This window comes from Enhydra lutris, unplaced genomic scaffold (genome assembly GCF_002288905.1).
Source record: "Enhydra lutris kenyoni isolate GAN:26980312 unplaced genomic scaffold, ASM228890v2 scaffoldscaffold59, whole genome shotgun sequence".
NCBI lineage: Eukaryota > Metazoa > Chordata > Mammalia > Carnivora > Mustelidae > Enhydra > Enhydra lutris.
In genome coordinates, this window is record NW_019154143.1 from 1,205,656 (window position 1) to 1,228,994 (window position 23,339).

General features: G+C 45.1%; 1 protein-coding gene across 1 annotated transcript in view; it reads right to left on the minus strand.

Moving 5' to 3' along the window:
* The window catches only part of LOC111158419 (cysteine rich transmembrane BMP regulator 1), a 230,387-nt gene that overhangs the window by 79,370 nt on the left and 127,678 nt on the right, over positions 1–23,339 (minus strand). The window contains exon 5 of the mRNA XM_022520421.1: positions 1,568–1,689. Within this exon, the coding sequence (XP_022376129.1) occupies positions 1,568–1,689 (122 nt within the window). The remainder of the gene's footprint in view (positions 1–1,567; positions 1,690–23,339) is intronic.

Sequence of the window (23,339 nt, forward strand, 5' to 3'; positions counted from 1 at the left end):
GACGACATGCGCCTGCCCACAGAACAGGGACAGACTCTCTGCCTCTGGCGGTTCAGGTGGGAGAATGAGACACAGACATGAGAACACGTGCAGAGGAAGGGGTCCTGGAAGGAAGCACCTCGGAGAGGCTGGGAGTCCAAGGGAAGCAGGGACTCTGTCTCCAACGGCAGGAGTTAAATACTCACAAAACGTCACCGACAAATACATGTATGCCTCGGTACCAGACAGAAAGCTGGGCCATTAGCTGGTGTTTACCACACATGACTACAGGTGACGAGAAGCACTGAGAACGGACTTTTTCTGCACTTGTGCCTTGGACTCGCGAGGTCTGAGTCAGGAAGCTCCTCTAACCTTCTCTAGCCCCTGGGAACATCCAGAACAGTGTCTGTGGATGTGAATAGGAGGTGGGTCCCCAAAATAAAACCATTTGCTCTTGAGGCTCCACTGTGAGTGCTTCACATAGAAAACCTCAGGTAAGTGACGGTTATTCACTCCATTTGACAGATGTGGAGACTGAGGCCCAGGGAGACCAAGAGGCACCCGAAGTTACACAGCCAGTGAGTAGAGGAACCAGTTCTCAAAGCGAGGTCATTTGGTTCCAGTCTACGTTCTCTCAACCATGAAGCCATACCACAAGTGTTTCCTCAAAGCAAAACGAACAGAACGACAGGCGGCCACTGGACTCAAAACTACAGGACGCAATCAAACAGGACTCTATTTTAATTTTCTTGGGGAAAAGGGCAAGCTTGAGAGAGGGCGGAAATTCTTCCGAACTCTGGTGTCTTAGAGGTTTCTGCATGTGTGATTTTGTTGGACTTGTCCAAATGCATCTTCATTTTCCTTGTGTCTAGGTATTGACTAAACAGTGCTAGAATTACTGACATTTCACTTGCTTGGCTTTTATTCTTTGTTTTCCTTCTGAAAATTCTGAGGGAGGGACAGGTCTTAGGTTCTTCTCCCTTCTAGCATCTAAATTCAATCAGCCCCTTGTCACCAAACACCAAGCCCTCTCGCAACAGGGAAAAGGGTGAGGCAGGCATGGATTCTATCTGAAGGAATCTTGTGACTGAGGAAGGCTTTTTCCCGGCCACAAGGCTCAAGCCAAAAGCAGGCCAATACGAATGACCCAGCACAGTGAAAGACGTGCTCTCTAGGTAGGAAAATACTCCGCTGGGCGAGCAACGCCTCTCCTGTCTCAAGTTGTGTAGCTTCCATGTGGCGTTAGTTCCACAGACTAGCTTCTGACAGCAGTGGCAGGATGATCACAGGCTCCATGAGCCTTTCCTTGAAATCCTAACATTTCTGCACTCCTGAAACAGCGGAATGTGACAGCTACATGAATCTGTGCCTCCACCTCTGAAATCCTCTCTCTGATGGAACGAGGATCCCCTTTCCTCACTGCCTTTGCTGCACTATGGGATCTCAAGCAGACCTACTTTCTTGAGGGAGTTGCTCTGAGCCCCTGAGTAGATGCCCTGCCTTACAAAAGGCAGAAGTGGCCAGACAGACCCCTCCCATCCTCCTGCACGAATGTACACTCTCTGAGAACAAGAGAAACCCCACGTACCATTAACACATTCAAAGACATCACAGCACTTTCCAGGTGTTCCATCTCCACGAGAGACTATGCGAGGAGTGGATCCCACCTCACACACGGGGAAACCACATAAGCCAGAGAGACACTCGCATCTGAAACCAAAGAAAAGGGAAGGAAAACCCCATGAATAAACAACAACATAGAAGTTGGAAGCCCACAAGGTGGCGGGGGCTGTGGCACGAGCTTGTCTGTAGGGCAGTGTCCTGTGTATCTGGGGTCACAGGGGAATGGGGAATGGGTGCTAACGTAATTCCCAATAACTGAGGCTCATCTCTTTAATATACTCCCATATTTTTAATTTTAACCATTTTGACAGAAATATTTCTAAAATGTATTATGTCGTTTCTTACTTGACCAGACCAGCATAACCTGCATTTCCTTGATGGTGTGGGGCCGAGTTTATGGGCATACATTATGGGGTTACCCACAGACCAGTTAAGCTCACACGGGCTCAGGCCGAAGGGGCGCTCTGTGTAAATGACTCTGTGTTGCGGCTTTGCTGTCGACATTTTGGTGTTTTTCAGAGATTCTTCTGACCCTTCTTTCAGCTATTAAGTTAGTAGCTTTTGAGTCCCTTTTCGTCAGTGTGATTGTGTCTAGGGGCGCCCTTATCTTTAGCCACATTAATTTATAATTGTGTATCACAGAAGAAACAGACTCTGACTGAAGACTAAGGAGGTCTTTAGAAACAGCATAAGCTTCGGTAAGTGGACTTCCTGACAGCGACACGAAAGCTGACAGTCTTAATCTGGGGCATCTTCTAGGCTACCACACGCCCATTTATGTCTATACGCGCACACATGAGGTGTTCCTTGAACTGTGAGTTCGCTCTGCCGGCTCTCACCCTTCCTTAACTGCAACTCTGCTGGGAAACCAGCCTAAAGAGAGAAGAGTTAGAGTGTTGGGTATCCGCAGGAGAACCAAATGTCGTCAACTGCCTGGGGATGATCTGGTACAAGGACCTAGGCAGGAATGAGAAGCTCAGGGCAGCAGGATATAAATGAAATAAAAGGAAGGAGCAGCTGGACTCCAGCCCCGGGGTGGGCTGGAAGTGGGGATCAGAAGGCAGAAAGGGAGTTTCCAGGTTGACAGGAGTGAAAGGAAGGCATCCTAAAAGGGGACATCCATGCAGGAAGTATGTGGGTATTTGGGTACAGTGTGGGTCAAGATCACGGGAGAGTAACACTTCCAGCAGGGAAGTAACACTAGTAACACCCTCATTAATTTTGGTGTTGTTTCCCATCCCCTCTACTGAAATGATTGTTTTGTTCTCCTATTGTTCTCTGGATGTTTAACAAATTAAAATATGCATGTAGTCCACAAGTATCTCAATAATCAGACTCAGAGGTCTAGTTACATTTATATAACCACAGAACTAAAAAGGAAACAAATTTCAATTAAAACTTGCACCAAAGACCACGAAAGCAACTGGAAAGGTGTCAACAACCCCTCTCAAGGTGGGCACTTTCAGCCTTCTTCCCAGTGGGGCAATGGTTATACTGGGCACCTGGGGGAGAAGAGGGGTTTAGATAATAATGTTTAGATAATAATGTTTCTTCCTATGGTCTAAGATAAACGTTTGCCTGCTCTGTGTGGGCAGATCTATATTCCCAAAGGACAATCACCTTACAGGTGGGTAAAGATGAACTGGTCTTTTAGCTCCTGCAAAGGTTATCCCATAGTGTCATCTGTATGTGCCTTGTCACTGCAGCTTTAAGCAGATAATCCTATCCCTGTGATGTTATAGTAATGATATATTATTTACATTTATTCTTGATCCTCTGTACAACTTCAACTCTTCTGTCTCTACAGATAAATGGGGCTCGGGGACTGAGAGACCACGCCCTGATCCTGATATCTGACCACGATTACAATGAAAGCAGCCTACAGAAGAGCTGACTAATCTTTTCTTCCACATATTCTGGATCCGCCTTCCTCCTTGTTCCAGGGAATCATTCTAATTCAACCACCAAAAGAGTATACAATGAACCAAAAAACATCTCTTCAGCTGTCCTTCAGCCCCGTAACCTTTCCTGGACACGTATGGGCACTCACATGCCAGGCTCTCTTCTAGGCTGTCAGAAATCCTGTAACGGAGTCTGCCCTGTGGCTTCTTTCTTTTCCTTTTACATCTGACCTGCCTCCCCAACATTTAGATCTCTCTCTTGCATTTGTAGAGATTCACAAAGGTTGTCTGCGGTATCTTACAGAAGGTCTGAAACTGCACAGAACTGCCTAGTAACCTACTTAGCAAAGGAAAACCCTTGATGCAGAATTTTCATTTTTTTTTTTAAAGATTATTTATTTATTTATTTATTTGACAGAGAGAAATCACAAGTAGGCAGAGAGGCAGGCAGAGAGAGAGGAGGAAGCAGGCTCCCCGCTGAGCAGAAAGCCCGATGCGGGGCTCGAACCCAGGACCTGGGATCATGACCTGAGCCAAAGGCAGCGGCTTAACCCACTGAGCCACCCAGGCGCCCCGAGAATTTTCACTTCTAAACCCAGAATAACTGCATGTTCAAGTTCCGAGGACTCAGGTGTCCCTGGTTTTGCTGGCTGGTCTGCCCCCAGCTCCTTTCCCCTTCTGCACTAGCCCCTTGGCAAGCCTTCCTCACTTCTTGCTATCTTTTGACTTCTCACAGATTCCCCTGAACCAAAGATGAGCAGGTTTGTTAAAGACCATTAGCACCTGAATAATGAAGGAACTTACTAGAAAACCAGGACGGGTGAAAACCTGGGCTCATATCAGTTATCTATCTGGCAACTACCTATTAGGTTGGAACTTTAGGAAAACTGTCATTTTCCTATAGGTCAAAAATAGTTAAAGAGCAATTTCCTGTAGTTCCACACAGTATGACTCACATGGATTATGTTTTGGCAGATGGGTTTACACTCCCTGTCTCACAAACCAGGTGGGGGGGGGGAACGACTCAGCAGGACTCTCACCTGCCACAGAAATTTGTTTTGTCTACAAATTATGTGAGTCCAATGTAGTTGTAAAAAATTCTGTAATAAGATTATGGCAGATTTCCTGGTTTACCTACACTGGAGGTCGGTATTCTTCCCTTTTACAGATGGGAACAGTGAGGCACACAGCCTTCACAACTGACCTGAAATTAAATAAGGCTTCCTGCCCTGTGTTCTCTACTAGAAGAGCCTAGATTCTCTTCCAGGGAAACATGAAGAGGAAATGCTGAGTGACAAAACAACCGAAGCATGCAAACTGCTCGTTTGTCCTTACTACTTTACCCTTCATTTTTATTCTCTTCATTTTTATTCTTTCTCTGTCCCTTCTCCCCAGTCTTCCTCTTACCCTTTATCTCCTGCCTGGATAAAGAGTAAGCAAGAAAATTAAGAAAACGTGTGGATCACGGGCAGAGGAAACAGAGCGACACACAAGAAAGAGATGCTCATGACATCCATGTTAACACTTACCCTCACTTCTAAATTTATCCTCTCCCCCACCGATTTCCATGCTCTCCCCTGGCCTTCCCTGGGTCTCTCCTTCCCACCCATCCCACTGCCCCGTTCCTGTACTTCCGACATCAGAAGTCTTCATGGGCTCCTCATTTACCTGCACAGCTGCTCAGCCCAGCATTCAACACTGTCAAGTCCACGGGCCTTTCCCCCCAATTCTACTCTGTGGTCTTTCTCTTCATTGTCCTTCTGCTCAGGTCACTTCTCTTCTCCACATAAGCCCTCACCCTGCTGCCTTTGCACTGCTCACCCCTGCTCCCTCCTGAACCTTCCTTATCCAGCTGTCTGTCCAGATGCCATCTGTCCTCCGGGGCCAACCTCAGAAGACGGCTTGTCTCACAGCCATCAGGTCCCATAGTTCCCTTAAACTTCCTCTCAGTGTGTTCTGTGGTGACTTGAGTACGCATTTTACCACGAGCTCTCCTTGCATCTACTGTGCGTAGTCACTAATAAGTAACTTGTTAAATTCAGCAGAACGGGAAATGAATAAAAGAGGGATAACAGTAACAAAACAAAACAAAAACACAGAGAGAAAGTGAGAAGCAAAACACTGAGATTTCTGTTCCATGAACTCAAAAAGGCTACTTGAGGCAGTAGACATCTTGTCCACAAGTAGACACTTGTGAACACCTAGAGCAGAACTGCTGAAGGCTTTTTTTTTTAAGTAAATAAAATAACACTTTTATTGAGATATAGTTAGCATACCATAAAATTCACCCCTTTAAAGTGCAGTTCCGTGGTTTTATATTCATAGGGTTGTGCAACCATACTACCTAATTTTAGAACATCTTCATCACCTCAAAAAGAAGCCCTGTATGCCCATTCCCTCCCCTGGACCCTGCAACCATGAATCTCTGTTCTGTCTCTGTGGACCAGCCTCTTTGGGACAGTTCGTATAAACAGGATCATACAATACGTGGGCTAAGGGCTTTTGAACTTCAAACAAGAAGCAACCTGTATGTGCAATTTGCCGGAATAATCAAGCTTCTAATGTGATCCTCAGTATTAAGATAATGATCAATCAAGGCACCACATTAATAAATTTTGGCATAATGTAATTACAGCTGCAGCTGGGTGGGTTGCTGAAGCTTTTTTCTCTGAGGAGGTAATGGATGCAGCTTAGTGGGCATCTGAGCGCCTGAGTAGCAGTGATGAAGAACACTCAGAAACCAGCTAAGCCCCTAGAGGGCACTCCCCTCCTCAGGAGGCCAGGGCTGGCTGGTTGCGATGGCTGAAAGGCAATATACAGTGATGCTTTCCCCTCTTGTCCTCTGCTTCCCGGGCGACACAGACAGTCCCAGGCAGGCCAGAGTCCCAGCACAGCCCACAGGGGGCTTGCAAGTCCAGCCTCTCATCTTTTCGAGCTTCTGTGTTCTAGTGGTTTCTCCATCAGCTGCACCTGAGCAACGGGCAATCTGCCAGTCACTGAATCCACTCAACCCCACTGACCCCCACCCAACCCGGTGCCAGGGCTCGGATGTACACTCCGCCTCAACTCTTCTGCCCCTGGTGAATTCCACGCAACCCGAAGACCACCCACCCTACAAGGCCTTCTCCAATCAAAAAGCAACCAGGATTACACTATATGCTCACTAACTGGAATTCAAGTAAAAACTTGAAACCTTAAAAAAAAAAAGAAAAGAAAAAAAAAAGAAAAAGGCGACCAGGATTAATTTTCTCTCCTCTGACCTTCAATAGTACACATGGGTGCTGAACTCTTGGGACGGAACATGCTCATCCTACAAAATCAAAATCTTACTGCCTCTCCTGTGAATGCCTCTAGTGGGGGTGCCTTATCTGTCTTGGAAATGAAAAAAAAAAAAAAAAAGGATAAAGCCATCAAAACAATAATCTGGAATAAACATTTAATTTATTGTCAGTAAGTCACAGATTAAACCATGCGTTATTTTTACAGGTATAAATTTCAGACTGAGAGCTAATAGTTAAAGCACTTTTCCAAAATTAGTGTGTGGAGGGAAAGACGATGAATCTGTCTAGAATGCTGATTCCAGGGAGCCACCCTCCGGGAGAGTCTGTCTGTGAGTCTGGGGCAGGGCTCGGAATCCGGCTGCATCACGAGCCCTCCAGGAGATACCACTCAAGGGAACCCGGGACCCGCTTTCTGAGCAACTTGCTCCCGGAAGGGCAGGCTCTCAGCTGCCATGGCTTCATGTGCACCTCCCAGTAGAAAAAGCCAAGTATAACTAGATCTATCTTGTTAATAAGAAAGATGATTCATAGCGCTTGCTCTCAATCATTTACAATACCTCCTTCCTGCCCCAAAACAGTCTCTCAGGAGTGAGAAACACGTGGCGTGAAGAAAGACACAACAGCGACTAGGCCATGCCATCATCTACCAGGAACCCTGTCACCACTGGCAAGTCACGCCGCGATGCACGTTTCTCGTCCATAAAATGAGACGGCTGGAGCAGGATGAGCTTTCTCTCTTCTCACTCTAAAACCTCACCCTTGTTATTGCCGTTTGCTTTCCCTTCGCTCAACAGTCCGATCCTGGCTCGTGCCCTCCCACTGCTCCTCCTGGCGCCCACCCCGGCTCTGGAGCACATCACAAACCTGCACTCCCACGCTCCTGGCTCCTCCTCCTCCCCCCCATCCCCTTCTCCTTGCCAGCCCGTGACTTTCAGGCCCAGCTCATGGTGGGCCCTTTTCTCTCTGAAGAAGCTTTCTTGACTTTTTTTTTTTTTGAGAAGGAGTATACGTACATATCTACAGCTCTCTCTTTTTTTCCTAAAAAGAGGACTCAGCAATGCAGGAGAAGAAACGATAGGCCTGATGCTAGTGTCTCCAGACTCCTGGGCATGTCCTCATAACTGAAGTTAGGGCTGCACAACTCAGTTGAAGAAGCAATAGTGTGCTTCACGAGAATGACTAGAGACGCCTAGACACGCCATAAAGGAGACAAAACCAGAGGGGGTTAGAAGAGGCCGCAGGAGAGGAGTCCTCTTTGCCACTCCCACTGAGCACAGCGCAGGAGGGCCCTGTGGTGGGCGCCACACAGAACCGAGGCCAAATGTTACTCTAACATTCCCCTACAATAAACTCCCACAGAGAAGGAAATGTGAAAGCAACAAACCACAGAGGCCTCATCATCCCGGAGCAGACCCATATCCCGGCCCACATCCTGGAGGGAAAACAACTCCACGAGGCCCTCTGCAAACAGTCCCTCCCAAACCTGGATGTATGCCACACCTGACCGAAGCCCGAGACCTTTGCAAGGGGAGAATCGCTGTCTGTAAATGAAACACTGCTGTCTGCAGGCGGGAGGAAGCTCTCCCTTTAGTTAGGAAACAAAGAGAAATGTGGAAATAAAAGGGCAAAAAGCACTTGTACTACTAGGATTCCATTCAGCGTATTAATGAAATAATTGTCGGGAATGGAAATTATAGTGACACATAAAACACACTACTATAAAAAGCTTCAAGTTTAATTAAACTTGGTGCACTATTTTTGTACTGATTAAATTTTTTACCTCCTTCCAGGAACGCTAAGTTAAAATAGAGAGAGAGAGAGAGAGAGAGAGAGAGAGAGATACTGCAAATAAAACATCCCAAAATAAACAGGTTTCCCTCCTGAGGGTCTATCTTTACGGAGAACAGCACTCTTTCCTTGGGAAGTTTCTCAGGGTCCCAATTTTTCTCATGGCTCACCATAAAAGATTTGCTACTCACTCGGTAACAAATCCTTAGTCACCCTTTCTGGAGCTAATTCTTGCACGATGTCCTTGCATTACCACCCCCGGGCAGTTACACACGTGCGTTACTGGACTGCACAAGCACCTGGCCCAGCTCTGAGGATCAGACGCTTCCTTCCAGCAGCTGTTCCCCCCTCAACTTCACAATCAGAAACTGTAAATTCTTCCCCACTTGCCCTTTCAGAGACAACAGTAAAATCACTCCGCACTGCTGTTATTGTTACGTCTTGGTTTTTTTTTTTTTTCCTGTGGAGAGCAATCAGATATGCTCCAATACACAGAAGATATAAAGAGGGCAATGAGGTAAAATATTCCTTTGTATTTCTAATATCAGTCATAACGACAAAGTCCATTGTAAGACCTTTATGAATTCGTCATTGAAGCCCTTAGAGGCAGATGATTATGGCTCCCTCCTCAAGGTTGGCATGTGGTGTAGGAATCTTATCTTACCGTGCAAAGTTGAAAGAAAAGTGGTAGAAATGGTAGGAAAATGGAACTGATAAGCCCACATGGTTCCTGTAAGATTGTCAGTCATGTTCTAGAACCAGGCTCCACAGTAAGCAGGGGGGTTAAGGAGGCAAGGGCACTTCACACACGTCACCACCTCAATGCGATGGCCAAAGAAGAGAGTCAGATGGTTCCAGAGGGATTCAGTCCTGGCAGCTCGCGAACCAGAGTATGAGCCCAGCTGGAAAGACTCCCCAATGTCTGGGCCCCTGTTAAACAGGAGAGCTGGGACCTTGCGGGCAACCTGAACCACGCTCCGTGTAGCCCAACAGTCTGACAACAGCCAAGTCCCAGGAACGGAAGGCTCTCTGTCTTCAGGTCCTCAGACACTGGCATCTGCTCTCGTGGTCGGCAGGATGGGCTCAGAGAGTAAATGGGCAGGAGTAAGGGATGCACAGAAAACCAGTGAGCAAGAAGAGGAAGAAAGAAGGGAAACCAGCCAGTGCACTCAAGGAAGGAGGAGGACTGGGTTTGGATGTGGAGAGGAAGTTTTCATAGAGCAACATAAGGTATACCCACCTCAGAGCTGGGATCCCGACCGCATCAGAAACGGGCGCTGTGGAACACGGAACTAGCTTACGGATGAACATACAATTGTTTCCTAACCATCTGCAGAGTGAACACAAGCAGGAGGCGCTCGGCTTGGCGGGGCTGGGGATGCACATGGCTCTGGCTCTCCGTTTAGGGAGTTTAGTTTAGGAACGAGTGGGATATACAATCACAAATGAGAACACAGTGGGATGTGAATTTTTCCATTTCCTCTCTGGAGCACACAAGCAACAAACACCAAAGACATCAGGACTAACCTTCTGTTGGAGAACCTGAACAGCTTGGGGGGCTAGCATGCCTCGAGCCCCTGGAGCCCCCTGGGGCCTGAGCTGCTGCGGACACACCGTGCATCATGAAGAAGCATGTGCCCACTTGGACCCGTGTGGGGTGTCAGTTCCCAGACCTCTCATCCTTGTCATCAGTGCAAAGTCCGAGACCCAATGGCCTCCTGTCCTCAAGGGAATGGGCCTCCTCACAGAACATTACTCTGCTTCTCTCACTCTACCACTCCAACCTCTCTGCCTTCCCCAACCTTTCTGCAGACAAACTCTCTCAATATCCGAACATCATGGCAGAGCATGCCACTCAGATGGGTTCTGACACTCACCTGGTGTGGCCCCCAAATGGTATTTCCTGACACCTGTCTTCAGTGAGACAGCAAATTCCCCCACACTCACTTATCACCTGGGCTGGAAGGGTGGTCAAGTTCCTCCTAGCTGGCCACATCCCCCATGCTGTCGCTCTCCTCCCTCATGCAAGCCCTCCCTCTCTGTCTTCCCTCCTTTCCTAAGGGCTTGGAGTGGGGGCAGTCAGAGAATGCACCTGAAGACAATCTTAGGTTTGAGTTCTGGCCATAGGGAGCTATATGACCTTGGGCAAATGATAGCATCTCTCTTAGCCTCATCCGAGCTACACGTATGATAGGGGCGATTAAAGTACTCCTAACTCCTAATCCTGCTCTGTGAACTGACTAAGTTGATACATGAGAAGCACCTGGGATAGGAGCTGGAACACAGAAACGCTTACCACCTGTTAGCTATTTTATGTGATAATCTGGAAGGCCTCCATGTCCATGTGGACGAAGCACTTTCAACACCGACACTTCACCTCATCTCTTGGAATCACGTCTTGCCCTTCAGCTACTCGATCCTGAGGCCACAGCAATCTAAAATCCCTGAAGCCAACACCTTCCTCACTGATCACAACAGTTCGTGCTCTGGGTCCTGCCATGCCCAAACTCCCACCACCGACTCTCAGCCTCCCCAAGACAGCTGCGCCCCAGAGATCTTTCCCTCTTCGCCTCAGCCTGGGCTTCATCCTGACTGTAACTCCTTAGCAAGACAGCCCCAAGCCCAGCATTTCACCTGAGCCCTTATCTTCACGATGTCTTTAAACTTCTTACCCTCTTAACCTTCATCTACATCTGGTCCCTCAGCACCAAACCCAAGTCAGCTAAACCCAGAGAGGCCAAACCTGAGTGTCTTCAGGAGTCAGGCAGGAATCCTGAAAGAGTAGAGGACTACTGTGTAGACAACTCAAGAAGGTCTGTTCCTTATTCATTCCACCATGAAATGCACACTGTTGCCACACCTTCCCATTGCTCAAAAGAAGCCATATTTTTACCTGAAGCATCCCAGTTTTAAAATGTAAGTCATTAAAGATGAGGGGGGAAAAAGTGAAGCAAAGAGGACACGTCTTGGGGTCAAATTCAGCCCCAAGCCTGCCAAGTGCAAACTGTGGTATCAACTAAGTACCTTCCCTCTCTGTGTGGAGACCCCAACTGTCGCCAGCTGCTGGAGGAAAGCCCAGTCGGCGCAGGAGCGGCTCAACATCTTCGACACTGAAGTCCCTGCTGGGTCTCAGAGTCCTCCATTCGCTCCCGAGAGTCACTGCCTCCATAATGCCTTCTCTGAGAGGCCCAGGGATAAATGCCTGGTGCTGTGTGTGTGTGTGTGTGTGTGTGTGAGTGAGGGAGGTTCTGAGCAGCTGTCGGCATGGGGCAGGTGCGGGTGCAGGTAAAGACATTCCAGGAAGAGGAAGAACTTACTCAAATTTGCAGAGGCAAGAAAGAATATAGCCTATTTAGGTTGGAGCAAAGGGCTCAGCCCACCGGGTACATGGTACGTGTTGGGGTGGGGACTGGGGGCTCTACTGTAGGGGGATCTACAGGGAATGAGACTAGTGAAGCAGCCCAGGGCTGGGTAAGAAGGGGCCTCGTGTACCACACTATGGAGCATCTTTAATTGAAAACAATAGGAAAGTAATAAACAATGTTAAACAAGTGATGTATTCCTGAAAAGGGGTGGTTATCTGAGGGGGAAAAAAATCCACATTGTCATGAATTCCATTTTTCTTGAATCATAAAGATAGATGGGATTAGTGATACTGTTTTAAGCTGGAAGTCACATGAAAAGTTTAAAAATCAATGACCACAACAGCCCAGAATGCCCTTTCTTCTTTCTCCAGCTGATGAACTCTGACTCATTCTTAAAGACTCAGCTCAAAAGTCAAATCCAACAGTCCTCCAAGTCAGAATCAGTATTTCTTTGCTCTATGAGCTAGTTTTTATTTTTTCCTTCACACTCCTGCTGCTAAAGCAGATAGCTACTTTAAACTGTAATGATTTATACATGTTTGCCTTCCCTTTAGAAGGTAAGCTCCTTAAATCGGCGTCTCTTATTCCCACCAGGTAGCACAATGTCCAGCACTCCATAAACACTCAAATAATCATTCCCTGAACAGACCAGAAACACAAAAGGGTTTTGATGGTAGGACTTGGCACAGATCAATTATCTATAAACTATCTACAAACTTAATTAAAGGCAATTCTTGAGTATTTATTTACCTGTGCTCAACACTAATGGGAGAGAGACATAGTAAGGTGCATCCTTGCCCTCAAAAGTACACAATTTTAAGTCTCAAGAAGTATCGCTAAGAGTCTTCAGCAATCCGTGACCTACAGAGTACAAGATCACAAGAGCCATGACATACAACTTCTTTCCTTTTCAAAAAACAAAACAAAACAAAATTTTAAAAATTAAAAAAAAAAAAGAAAGAAAACAAAAAACAACCAAGACAAAGTCAGGAAAGGGCAATTTAAGATGCACTTGTCTGGGTGATAACATTCACAGATTAAGTGAGCATCAGTTCAAGCGAAACAAGCTATCTTTGCCTTCCCTGTGGCTGCGGTTAAGCAGTTAAATGTCTGCTGGGCCCAGACCACCCTGAACTCTCTGCACACTGTGTCCACACAGCAGTGAGGATCCCTGTCCCTTACATCCAACGTGTGGGGGCAAACGAGCAGGGAAACACAATCCATGAGATCTGTGGTTGCTCTGGGCATTTCCAGAGGAAGGAGGATTTCTAACATTTTAGATGTGCTTATTAGTTATGTGAATAACTTCACAAAACATTTTTGCAAAACTGTGTGGAGCTGTTCTATTTGCCTGCGTCATGATGATGATAACATCAAATGAGGGTGGGTGGGGAAAGTCCTCTGAGGTTCAATATTACCCGAGCAGTGGAGCCTGCTTTCCAAGTTTCCTGAAAGTCGTACGGAATTCAGTTGTGTGGCTCTCTTTCTGGGAGAGTCAGAGGGCCAGGTATCAAGGGTCTGCTGATGTCCAGGCCAAACCATAAGCCGCTCAAAGAGGGCCTTCAACTTTGTTTCAGGACTTACACAAATGTAACAGAAGACTGGATACTGGTCATTTTCATGGCGAAACGCAACAGGCATAAAGCACCAGCGTAGGAAGAACAGGGCTCACACATCTGAAGTGAATTATTAACAAATTAAACTCTCTACTAGGGAGATAGTTCATCTCCATGGACAAGGGCTTTACTTCTAGGAAAGCATGTTTTCTTCAATCTGGGGATAAGTCCAATAACAACATGGAATTCCTAAAATTATTTTGTTTTAAAAACATCAGAGTTTAATATAGACTCTGGCTTTTTTAGTTATGAGTTGACTTGCTCTTTTGGGCCAAAAATTACTGTGGCAGAGGGCAACAGAATAGATGTTCTTTTCTTAGTTGAGAAAGGAGGACTTCAAATATATTTCCAAATTTTTTTCTGGATATGTTTAAAAACAGAGGGAATGCTACCATGATATCATGTCAAGAGTCAGGAATGTTTTAGATCTGTGCTATGCTAATGCATATTTTACATATTGTATAATTTCATTTTATATATTCCCAAAAATCAGCTGGATAAATTATCCAAATTCAAGAGAACATCCAAAAAGTGAACTGAATTAGAGAAATCTGTCCTAACAGACTAATCTTACCCCCCCCAAAAAAAAATGTTATTTGGGAACAGATGGATATGATAATTAATTATAAGGCTCTTAATATGATGAAGTCCTTTCAAAAATGCCTATTCAGGGACAATTTCCACTGGCCAGCTTGGATAGGCATGATACAAGCAACTTAATTACCTAGCACAATGTTAAAAGCATATGCATCTATAATAAATATCATTTGATGATCTAAAGAACTTAACACTGTATCAGAGAAGGGCCAGAGTGCTCTCTGAGCTCTGAGAAGGACCTATAGGTTCCAAGCCACCCTCGGGCAGTTTTTCTGGTTGGGCTGATGTGTCCTGTGTTGAGAGTCTCGCCCTCTGTATTCCTGGCCCTTATATGATCCTCCCACCTACCACTCCCACCTCCCAACACCATCCTCGAGGCTTGGACCAGCAGAATGACAGCCAGGCTTTGGAGACAGAGCGCTGAGGAGCTCTGAAAAGTTCAACCACCCACGTGTAAGTATATCAGCAAACAAGAAGCTAAAGGACTTCTACTACAGTCACTCCAAAACTACTACTCAGAAGTGGACAGAGGAGGAAGAAAATCCACTGTGTTTCCATTGACACGGGAACTGTATGATCCCAAGATTAAAAACTACAGGCAAAGAGGGAGAGAGACGAAAAATTATAATCAGCTTTTCTGTACGTGTGCTTTTTGAAGTCCTTGACTTCTGAGTTTACAGAAATTACAGCTTTTTCTTAAATTCAGTTCCATTATTTGGTAGAAAGCCAGTCTGTTAGTCGATTCTTTTCTTGAAAGCAGATCACTCTCTGTGTGTTCCCTTCTTATTACCTTCCAAAAGTCTAGAACTTTTTGGAACTGGCAGAGCTGATGTCTGTACGGTGTTGAGTTCCTTCAAGCCTAAGCCTCACCTTATTCATCATCATGCCCCCCACCACACTAAGCCCAGTGTTTTCAGCCTTCCATGAGGCCCTCAATGAGTCTTAGACATCTGACATTTTCAAAGCTGTACCTTGTTTTTACTCACTGCAGCTTTGTGGTTAAATTAATTTTTATTTAACTCAAGTGCTTCCAAAGGGAAGAGAAAACCTGACAAAGACTCCATTCTGATAGCTTCATCTGGTAGAGTTGATATCAGGCTATGAATTCTGGAACCTCAGAAAAGAAAGCTCCTTCTCTAAAGATCTACGTCTCTTCATAAGAAACAGTGCAGTGGTAATCTCACAAGAGTCTATTATCAAAATACAATGTAGCACCAACAAGACAGATTTTTTGTGAGAGCACAGAGAAACCAAGATTGAGGAATGGGAACGAAGTGTCCTAGATTCTCAACCCGAAGCAGATGAATACAAACATTTAGATGTTACAGTGAAAGTAAAGGAAATTTATGACTTTTGTTCTGGTCATGGGCTGTGTATCTGATGTATCCTTCAGATACAATGGGGTTGGCATCCTTCCTTTTATCTTATTTCCCTTCCTGGAATTGCAGTGTTTCAAGCTGTTATGATATGACAGAGTATGAGTGGGAAATTGTCTTCTAAGGTCAATGCCTTAGAGAAATAAAACTGAGGATCAAACAAAGAAAAGGGGAACTTAATTCAGTAGATCGTTTTTTTTATTTTAAGAGTTGCAGAAAGAAATGGTCCACTCATAAAGTCAGGAGTAGAGCATCTAACGCACTTCCACCCAAAGAGTGCTGGATGTGTGTGTGTGTGTGTGTGTGTACACAAGTTAGAGTAAAACACAGAAAAATGCAGTAAGAATATGGAAGAGCTGAATAAACACTTACAGGGAGAACAGACAAAGATAAAAACCTCAGGGAAAGTCAAGTAGCAACAGCTGGGGAGAAACAAGTACAAACATGATCCAGGGGCCAGTAAGTGGGCACGGGCAGGCTGTAGATCATGCCCGAGTGTGCAGGGCCAGAAGGACATGACACATCACATTCTCCCCCAGCCCACCCAGCAAGGCAGGCTGACAGGCAGAGGTGTCCACCTTCTACTAGAAAACAGCTGAAGAGAGTAACCCTTCTCTTGCAGATTCAGCCTTTGACCAGATATTCTCCAGTCCTGCTATATAAGGGACTCTATTTACAGATGTAAAAGAAAAAAAAAAAAGGGAAGAAAAAAGTAACTAGCAATATTCCATTAGCCATCTACTTTACTGGGCTATCACCCGGCTTTCACGTTTCAACCAGACTGATTACCCTGATTTAAATCACTAGTCTTGCAAGTTTATTTCATTTTACCTTTCCTAAATTTTTTTTAAAAAGAAAATGAAGAACAAAAGTAAACAACTGTTTTATGACTTTGTTTAGACTTTCTTCCATTCCTATTACTATGAAACCATGTATCTCTCTCATTATCTTGTGAGTCCTGGAATTTTCTAAAATGTTCCTTCTTCCTCACCCAGGAGTTTCCTAGCACCAGTGGCTTGGGTTCTTTCCTCTCTCAAGGGCTTGGGAAAGTCAAAGTTAAAGGTAGAAGTTAATTCTGAGATCATCAAATCCCTCTTCCCCTTTATCTCTCTCTGAGAAGAAAACAGACCAGATGACATGAGAGCCTTGTCCAAATTCATGCAGAAGTGGGCCTGGATTCCAACACACAACCTCTGGGTGTGTGTGCTCTCTGCGTGTCACCACGTGATGTGTGGAGGAATATTCCTTCACTGTTGGACAGTTTACTCCCATGCACACATGGGCTTACATACATTGGTTACGGACTATCGTAACAAAGGTAAGTAAGCAGCCCATAGCATGTTAGGTTTCCTAAGTGGTGGGGCCAAGCACAGGTGGGTGGGGAGTGAGCTCAGGGCCATAGGGGACAGTGAGACTGGTGGCTTGTGCCCTGCCACTCACCAAGCTCCATCTGTGAAACGGGAGAGCCATACAACCTGCCACCCAAGGAGGAGCGCTCGGGCTCAGATCTGTCTGCATAGCCGGGGCAGGTGCACCAGGAATGTGATGTGCTCAGGATATTCTAGTAAACTTCTCGGTAAAGACCAAAGTCACATATTAATCAACATTTTAGCTAAGAGATAATCTAAAACTTTTACATGACTTTGGATAAGGGAAAAAAAAGTTAAAAATGCTTCTAAATCTTAATTTAAAAATAAAATCGGTTTTTCAGGGTAGTGTCTCAGAAAGCAAGAGATATAAATGTTCCAGATATAGGTTCTGGAAGAGAATCAGACCTGTTAGTCAGAAAGAGGCTGGAGCCAGGAGGGAGCTTGGGAACCTGGCTGGCTGCACTGTGTACAACCCAGGAAAAACCCTATTTTAAGTCTGAACATTGTAAACAATGACTTCGTTGATTTCCATCTCAAAATAACCAGATTGGATTTTTCTCAATAACTTTTAAGGAATGCATGTTTACAGACAGAAACTGATCACAGAACGGTTCCAGAACAAAAAGTTAGGGACAAATCTCATTAAAACAAATTTCAAAGGGGTGGCTGTCGGTAACATACTACATTCATTCATCTTAATAAAAATATGGAAGTTGTTAAATACCAACTCAAAAGGCATTAGGATTGAAAAACTCATCTGACTTACAGAGAGAGGAAATAAGGTAGAGGTATTATGGTCTAGATTTTTAACTAGTTAATGTCTGCCCTATCAGCCTGTATCTACAAAGACATGAAAAATTAGAGAGGCAATGGGAAGCTTCTATAAAACCGGGCACATAACCCTGGATATAGCAAAGAGGGAGGAATGTAGAGGAAAACAAACCTGTGATCTAGGAGACATCCTCCTTGAGAAACAGCCCAACTGCGTGGAGGTCTGGATGGGCTGACACGGGAATACGGGCAGCACAGACCTCCAGCTGAGGCTGATCTATCCTCCGGCTACGTGTGGTGGGTCTGTTTCAGGCAACCATTACATAACTAACCATTATAGAGGAGAATTTCTACACAACATCTCTGAGCATTTGGTGTTTGTTTTTAAGACTGATCTGGTTTCACCAGGCACATCTTACGGCATCCAAAAATGACATTCCCTGTTAAACCAAGTTTAACCGGGCAGTCACAACGTTAAGGAGAGGAGTTAAAAATAATGATCAGCTAAATGACGGCCAAGTTGGAATGGTGCTCGCGAGGTCCTACATCATGGGTCTTCTCCCAGCTGAACTGCCTGCTCCCACGAGTAGGCCCTGAGAGCAGCAGAAAGGTTGCTGCAGACAGAAAAGCAGCTTAGCTACGGGTTACCTGAATTATACTTGAGGGGACAAACCCCAGGCTCGGAAGGACGTTAGTCTTTGGAAAAGAATCCCATAGTTACAGGAAAGCACTCCACAAATTTCTAGAATCAGAGAATGAAATCTAAAGAAACCTATTTGGTCAAATATGTTACGGTGGGTTAAAAATGGCCACAAATTCATTGCAGCTTCTGCACTCCACAAATTTCTAGAATCAGAGAATGAAATCTAAAGAAACCTATTTGCTCAAATATGTTACGGTGGGTTAAAAATGGCCACAAATTCATTGCAGCTTCTCCCATCAAGAGGTGGCATCTACTGCCAACTCTGAATCAGGTGTCACCCTATAACTTGCCTGGAATATGATGGAAGGGAGGCTGTGTGACTTCCAAGTCCCATCTGTGAAGGCCTTGCTAACTTCTTCTCTCGCTTCTGCCATCACGGGAGAAGCCTAGGACGAAAGACCCCACAGCGGGTGACAGGCCCTTCCAGCTATCCCAGCTGAGTTCCCAGACATGGGAGTGATGCCACCTTTGACCATCCAGCCCAGACATCCTGCCAGTGGATGATGGAAGAACCACCCAGTTCACACACAGAGCCACGAGAAATAACAAACATTTGTCGTTTCAAGCTACTACTTTAGGGGGTGGTAACGCAACAATTGATACGCAACAATGAATAACTGACATTTATGCATATTGTGTTAATATGTATGATGCTAAAATAAATACATATGTTGGTGAAATATAAATTCATAATCACTGATATATTTCCTGGGCTTAAGAACAACAGCAAAACACTTATCAAAAACAAACAAAAAACCAAAAACAAAAAAACCTATAGTGGAGAGGACAAGGCTTTGGATCAGAGAAGCTGGGTTGAAGACTTGGACCCCTGCTCTGATCCTTGTACCAAAGAACACTTACGATTTTACATAAGTCACTTGTTCTCTCAGCCTCTGTTTTCATATCTGTAAATTCCTTGTGGAATCAGAATGATGATAAAATGAGAACAAGAGTGCAAAAGCTCTGTAAACAGCAGGGCACATTGCACAGTTAAGCTGTCCTCCTTACTGCTATCTTCACGTTACTTAAATATCTCGTCCTTCCCTGCAAAGACACCATTTGGATCAATGTATCTGACATAACTTCCTCTGTTGTTGTAAGTTTCCTTTTGCTTGGAGGTGTGTGCATGCACACATGCACACAGAGCCTTCCAAAGACCACAGGTGTTGTGAGCCCCTCAGACAGTCCTGGTTTTCCTTTCTGCCATCATACAGTGTTTAGGCCCCCAGCCACCAACTTTCATTCCTTTTTAGTGTCTCCTGAAAGGTATGATGAACTCACATCCTATTCCAGGGCCAAGAAAAGAGAGAAGGGTAAAAAGAACTGGCAGCGTGCTTGGGAATCTAAAACCTAGGTGAGGAAAGAAGAATTAAAAATGGTTAGGAGATAATTATATCACATGTAAGAATGACGTCAAAATGGGATGAAGTTCAGGAAAAGATAGCAGAAGAGGGGAAAATAAAGGCTGGGCCATGGAGAAAAAGCAGAGTTGCAGCAAGCAAAGAAGGAATGAGCTCTCTGTAGAGAGGGCAGAAGTAAGGTGGGAAAGCCAGGGTTTGTCAGGAGTAGAAGAGGAAAGAGATGTCCACGCACGGTAAGAACATCTAAAGGGTAGGAGCTGTCACTTGGAAGAGCTCAATGTACGCTTGACGAATGAGCGAGTAACAGCTGTCTGAAAACAGACAACTCAAAAGAAAATTCACAAACTGTGCAAGGACTCGCACAGAAATAGGGCATTCAGGGGCCTGAATGGGTAAAACGATCTCACTGGGAATGAAAGAGAGGAATTTGTTCTTTAAGGTGAGGGACAGAAACTCCACAAGCACCTTTCCTCGTCTCTGGAAGTCCAATAAATCCTTACAAAAAACGGGTTAAGGTAAAGCTCTACTGATAATTTACCTTCACCCTTACTGCTAAGGGCTGTCCCCCTGAATCCTCCACAACATTGGAAATGGCTGTAAGTTCTTAATAATGCTCTTTATAAACATCCTGGCAAATATCAAACAATTGTAACAGAATTTTATGTATTCTAAAATACTCTTTCTACCTAAACACCATGCTCCTAAAGATGTAAATCACACAAAAGATAAAGTTATGTAGTTTTTTTCTCTTAAAATACTGTGATTACTCCATATTGAGTGCTCTTGTTTTTATTTCCATTCTCACATGGATTGTTTGGGTTTTTATTCTCCTGCCAAAGTATAACCCGTCATCCTCCTTAGTAAGTGGGGAACCCACTTAATATGCTAAACTAGGTTTAGCTGTAGTCTGAGCATACTCTGCATTTACCGATTCATTCAGTATTAATGCATGTACAGAGGAAAAGAAGGAAGACACAATTCCTGACCTCTAGAAATGTCCTTTAGTTGGTAAGACAAGACTATGCATGTAACAGTTAAATAACAATGCAAGGAAATATGTGATTAATTGGCAACACAGAAAAGAATATGTTAGGAGTTCCTAGGGAGTAGGATGGGTGTTGGGTGAAGCATAAAGACCTTATGGATAAAGTGGAATTTAATTGGAGTCCTGCAGGGTGAACAATATTAGAAAAGGTGGACGGGAGAGATAAAGGCTTTGAGAGGCGACCTTGGTGCTTGGAATGGAGGGTTTCTGTAGTACTGAGAAGTGGGCCATGAAGATGGGGATTGGGGGAAAAGCACAAGGCTTTCAAAGTGAGACAAGGAGTAGTATTACCACCCAATAGTAGGATGATTAACAGAAGACTAAAAAATTCATTTTTTTCCTTCTTCAATAAGTAAATCAACATGGCTTAGAGTGGCCCTGCTCTCTCTCTCTTTCATTCATTCATTCATCAACAAATGTAGGTTGACACATTACAGCAATGCCTATTCTAGGTACCAGAGACTATAAAATACTCCCTTCCCTTGAAAAATCACAGAGTAGGAAATATTGACCCCCCCCCAAAATCAATGATTTCAATTTGTTATAAAAAGTGCTTAAAGAGATACATGGGAATTTGTTTATAAGCAACAGAGGAGGGAACCTAAGTCACCCTCAGGGCTGAAGACGGAATACACTTCAAAGAGGAGGAAATGCAGTCCTGAAAGGGGAGCAGGAGTTGTGGGAGGGGAAGGCACTCAGGAAAGTCAACTGAGCCTGCGTGAGCATGAGTCTACTTGAGCATGAATGAGTGTGAGCCTGCACGACTGTGAATGAGCGTGAGCCTGTGTGTGAGCCTGCGTGAGTGTAAACAAATGTGAGCCTCCTTAAGCGTGAGCCTGCATGGGTGAGCGTGAGCCTGCGTGACCGTGAATGAGTATGAACCTGCATGAACGTGAATGAGAGTGAGCCTGCGTGACCGTCAGCCTGCGTGAGCGTGAATGAATGTGAGCCTGTGTGAGCGTGAATGAATGTGAGCCTGCATAAGCCTGTGTGAGTGTGAACGAACATCAACCTGAGGGAGCGTGAACGAGCGTGAGCCTATGGGAGTGTGAGCCTGTGTGAGCGTGAACGAACGTGAGCCTCTGGGAGCCTGTGCGAGCGTCAGCCCGAGTGAGCATGAATGAACGTGAGCCTGCGTAAGCGTCAGCCTGCGTGAGCGTGAGCCTGCAGTGAGCGTGAACGTCAGTGAGCGCAGAGAGGTGTCTCATCGAAGTGGGAACACAGGAGGATGTGGAGAAGGGGCAGGGAGGGCGCATGGGTCACTGAGTAAAATACAAGAAACTAAAGGCTGTGAGAACTTATCCCTTCCCTGCAAATAATTTACAGTGGGATTCTGAATGCTTCTTTGTTTTCAATTTCTTCATCAGAGGCACGGTTAGCTGACTGACCACTCCTCAGCCCTGAATGCCAAAGTCAAAACTATGTCAACACAGTAACAACCATCCTAAGGTTTATGTTTACAAGACTCACAGAAGCTTGGAGATAAAACGGAAGACATCGAAGCCGAACGTCCTTTCCAATGTAACATTTCTTCTAAGCATTCCTGGCAGGTGGCCATCCAGGCGGAAAGAAATCTCTCCAGCTCTGGGGAGCTCAGGAAGCAGCCCAATTCATCACTGTACATCATTAGTTGTGAGGAAAATTTACACTTAAACTGAGATTAAACATGTCTTCCAGGAACTTTTACCCACTTGGACCCCCTAGAGGGACTGAAAAATCACCTACTGTGCCTCCTACACACAGATGGTGCTATGTTAGCATTTATAACAATGACTTGAGAATTGTCCCTTTTCCTCACTAAAGGACTTGTTAATTAACAACTGGCTTAGTTTTGATTAATTACGTTCTGTAATGTAATGTGCCACCTTCCTTTTCATGAAGACCTTGAAGGGACATCTGTTACTGTTAGTAGCACTCCCTCGTCCTCCATTACTGACTGGTCATTCTTACGTCTGCACAGTGCTTCACCCTCCCCAAGCATCTTCAGATATGTTACCACACTGGAATGTCACAAGAAGGGGCTGCACCATTTGGTAGGTTACCTTCACGAAAATCTTTGTATCTACTTTATGATACAGTATAAAGGATAGGACAAGGGGTGTAAAACACATCTGAGAGACTCTAGAGCTTCTGACAGGAGAAAGGGTAGAAAGGGTAGGGGAAAAGTAATGTATCTGAAGAGAAGAAGAGTAATGATCAGAACACACTCTGGATGTCTACTCCATAACTGGCACTTCCCTACAGACCATACATATTCCTATCTTGACAGGCCATTTGTAAAATCGCAACTACTGCAACACACACAGATGGGAAGTGCCTGCCACTGGACTGGGACTGGGACAGACATTAGAAAGGGAGCAAAAGAAGGCACCCTTCCAACCGTGGAAATTAAATGTAGAGCAGAGTAGAAAGAAATGAACTGAGTCAAAAACGATGTCTTAGTGGCCTGGGAAAGATGGAGGAGAGGTCGCGGCAGGGAAGGGGGGTGGGGAGGGCATCTTAGTAGGAGAAACAGAAAATAAACTCCATGTTTCCAAGCACAGCTTTCCCAAAGCCAAGCACA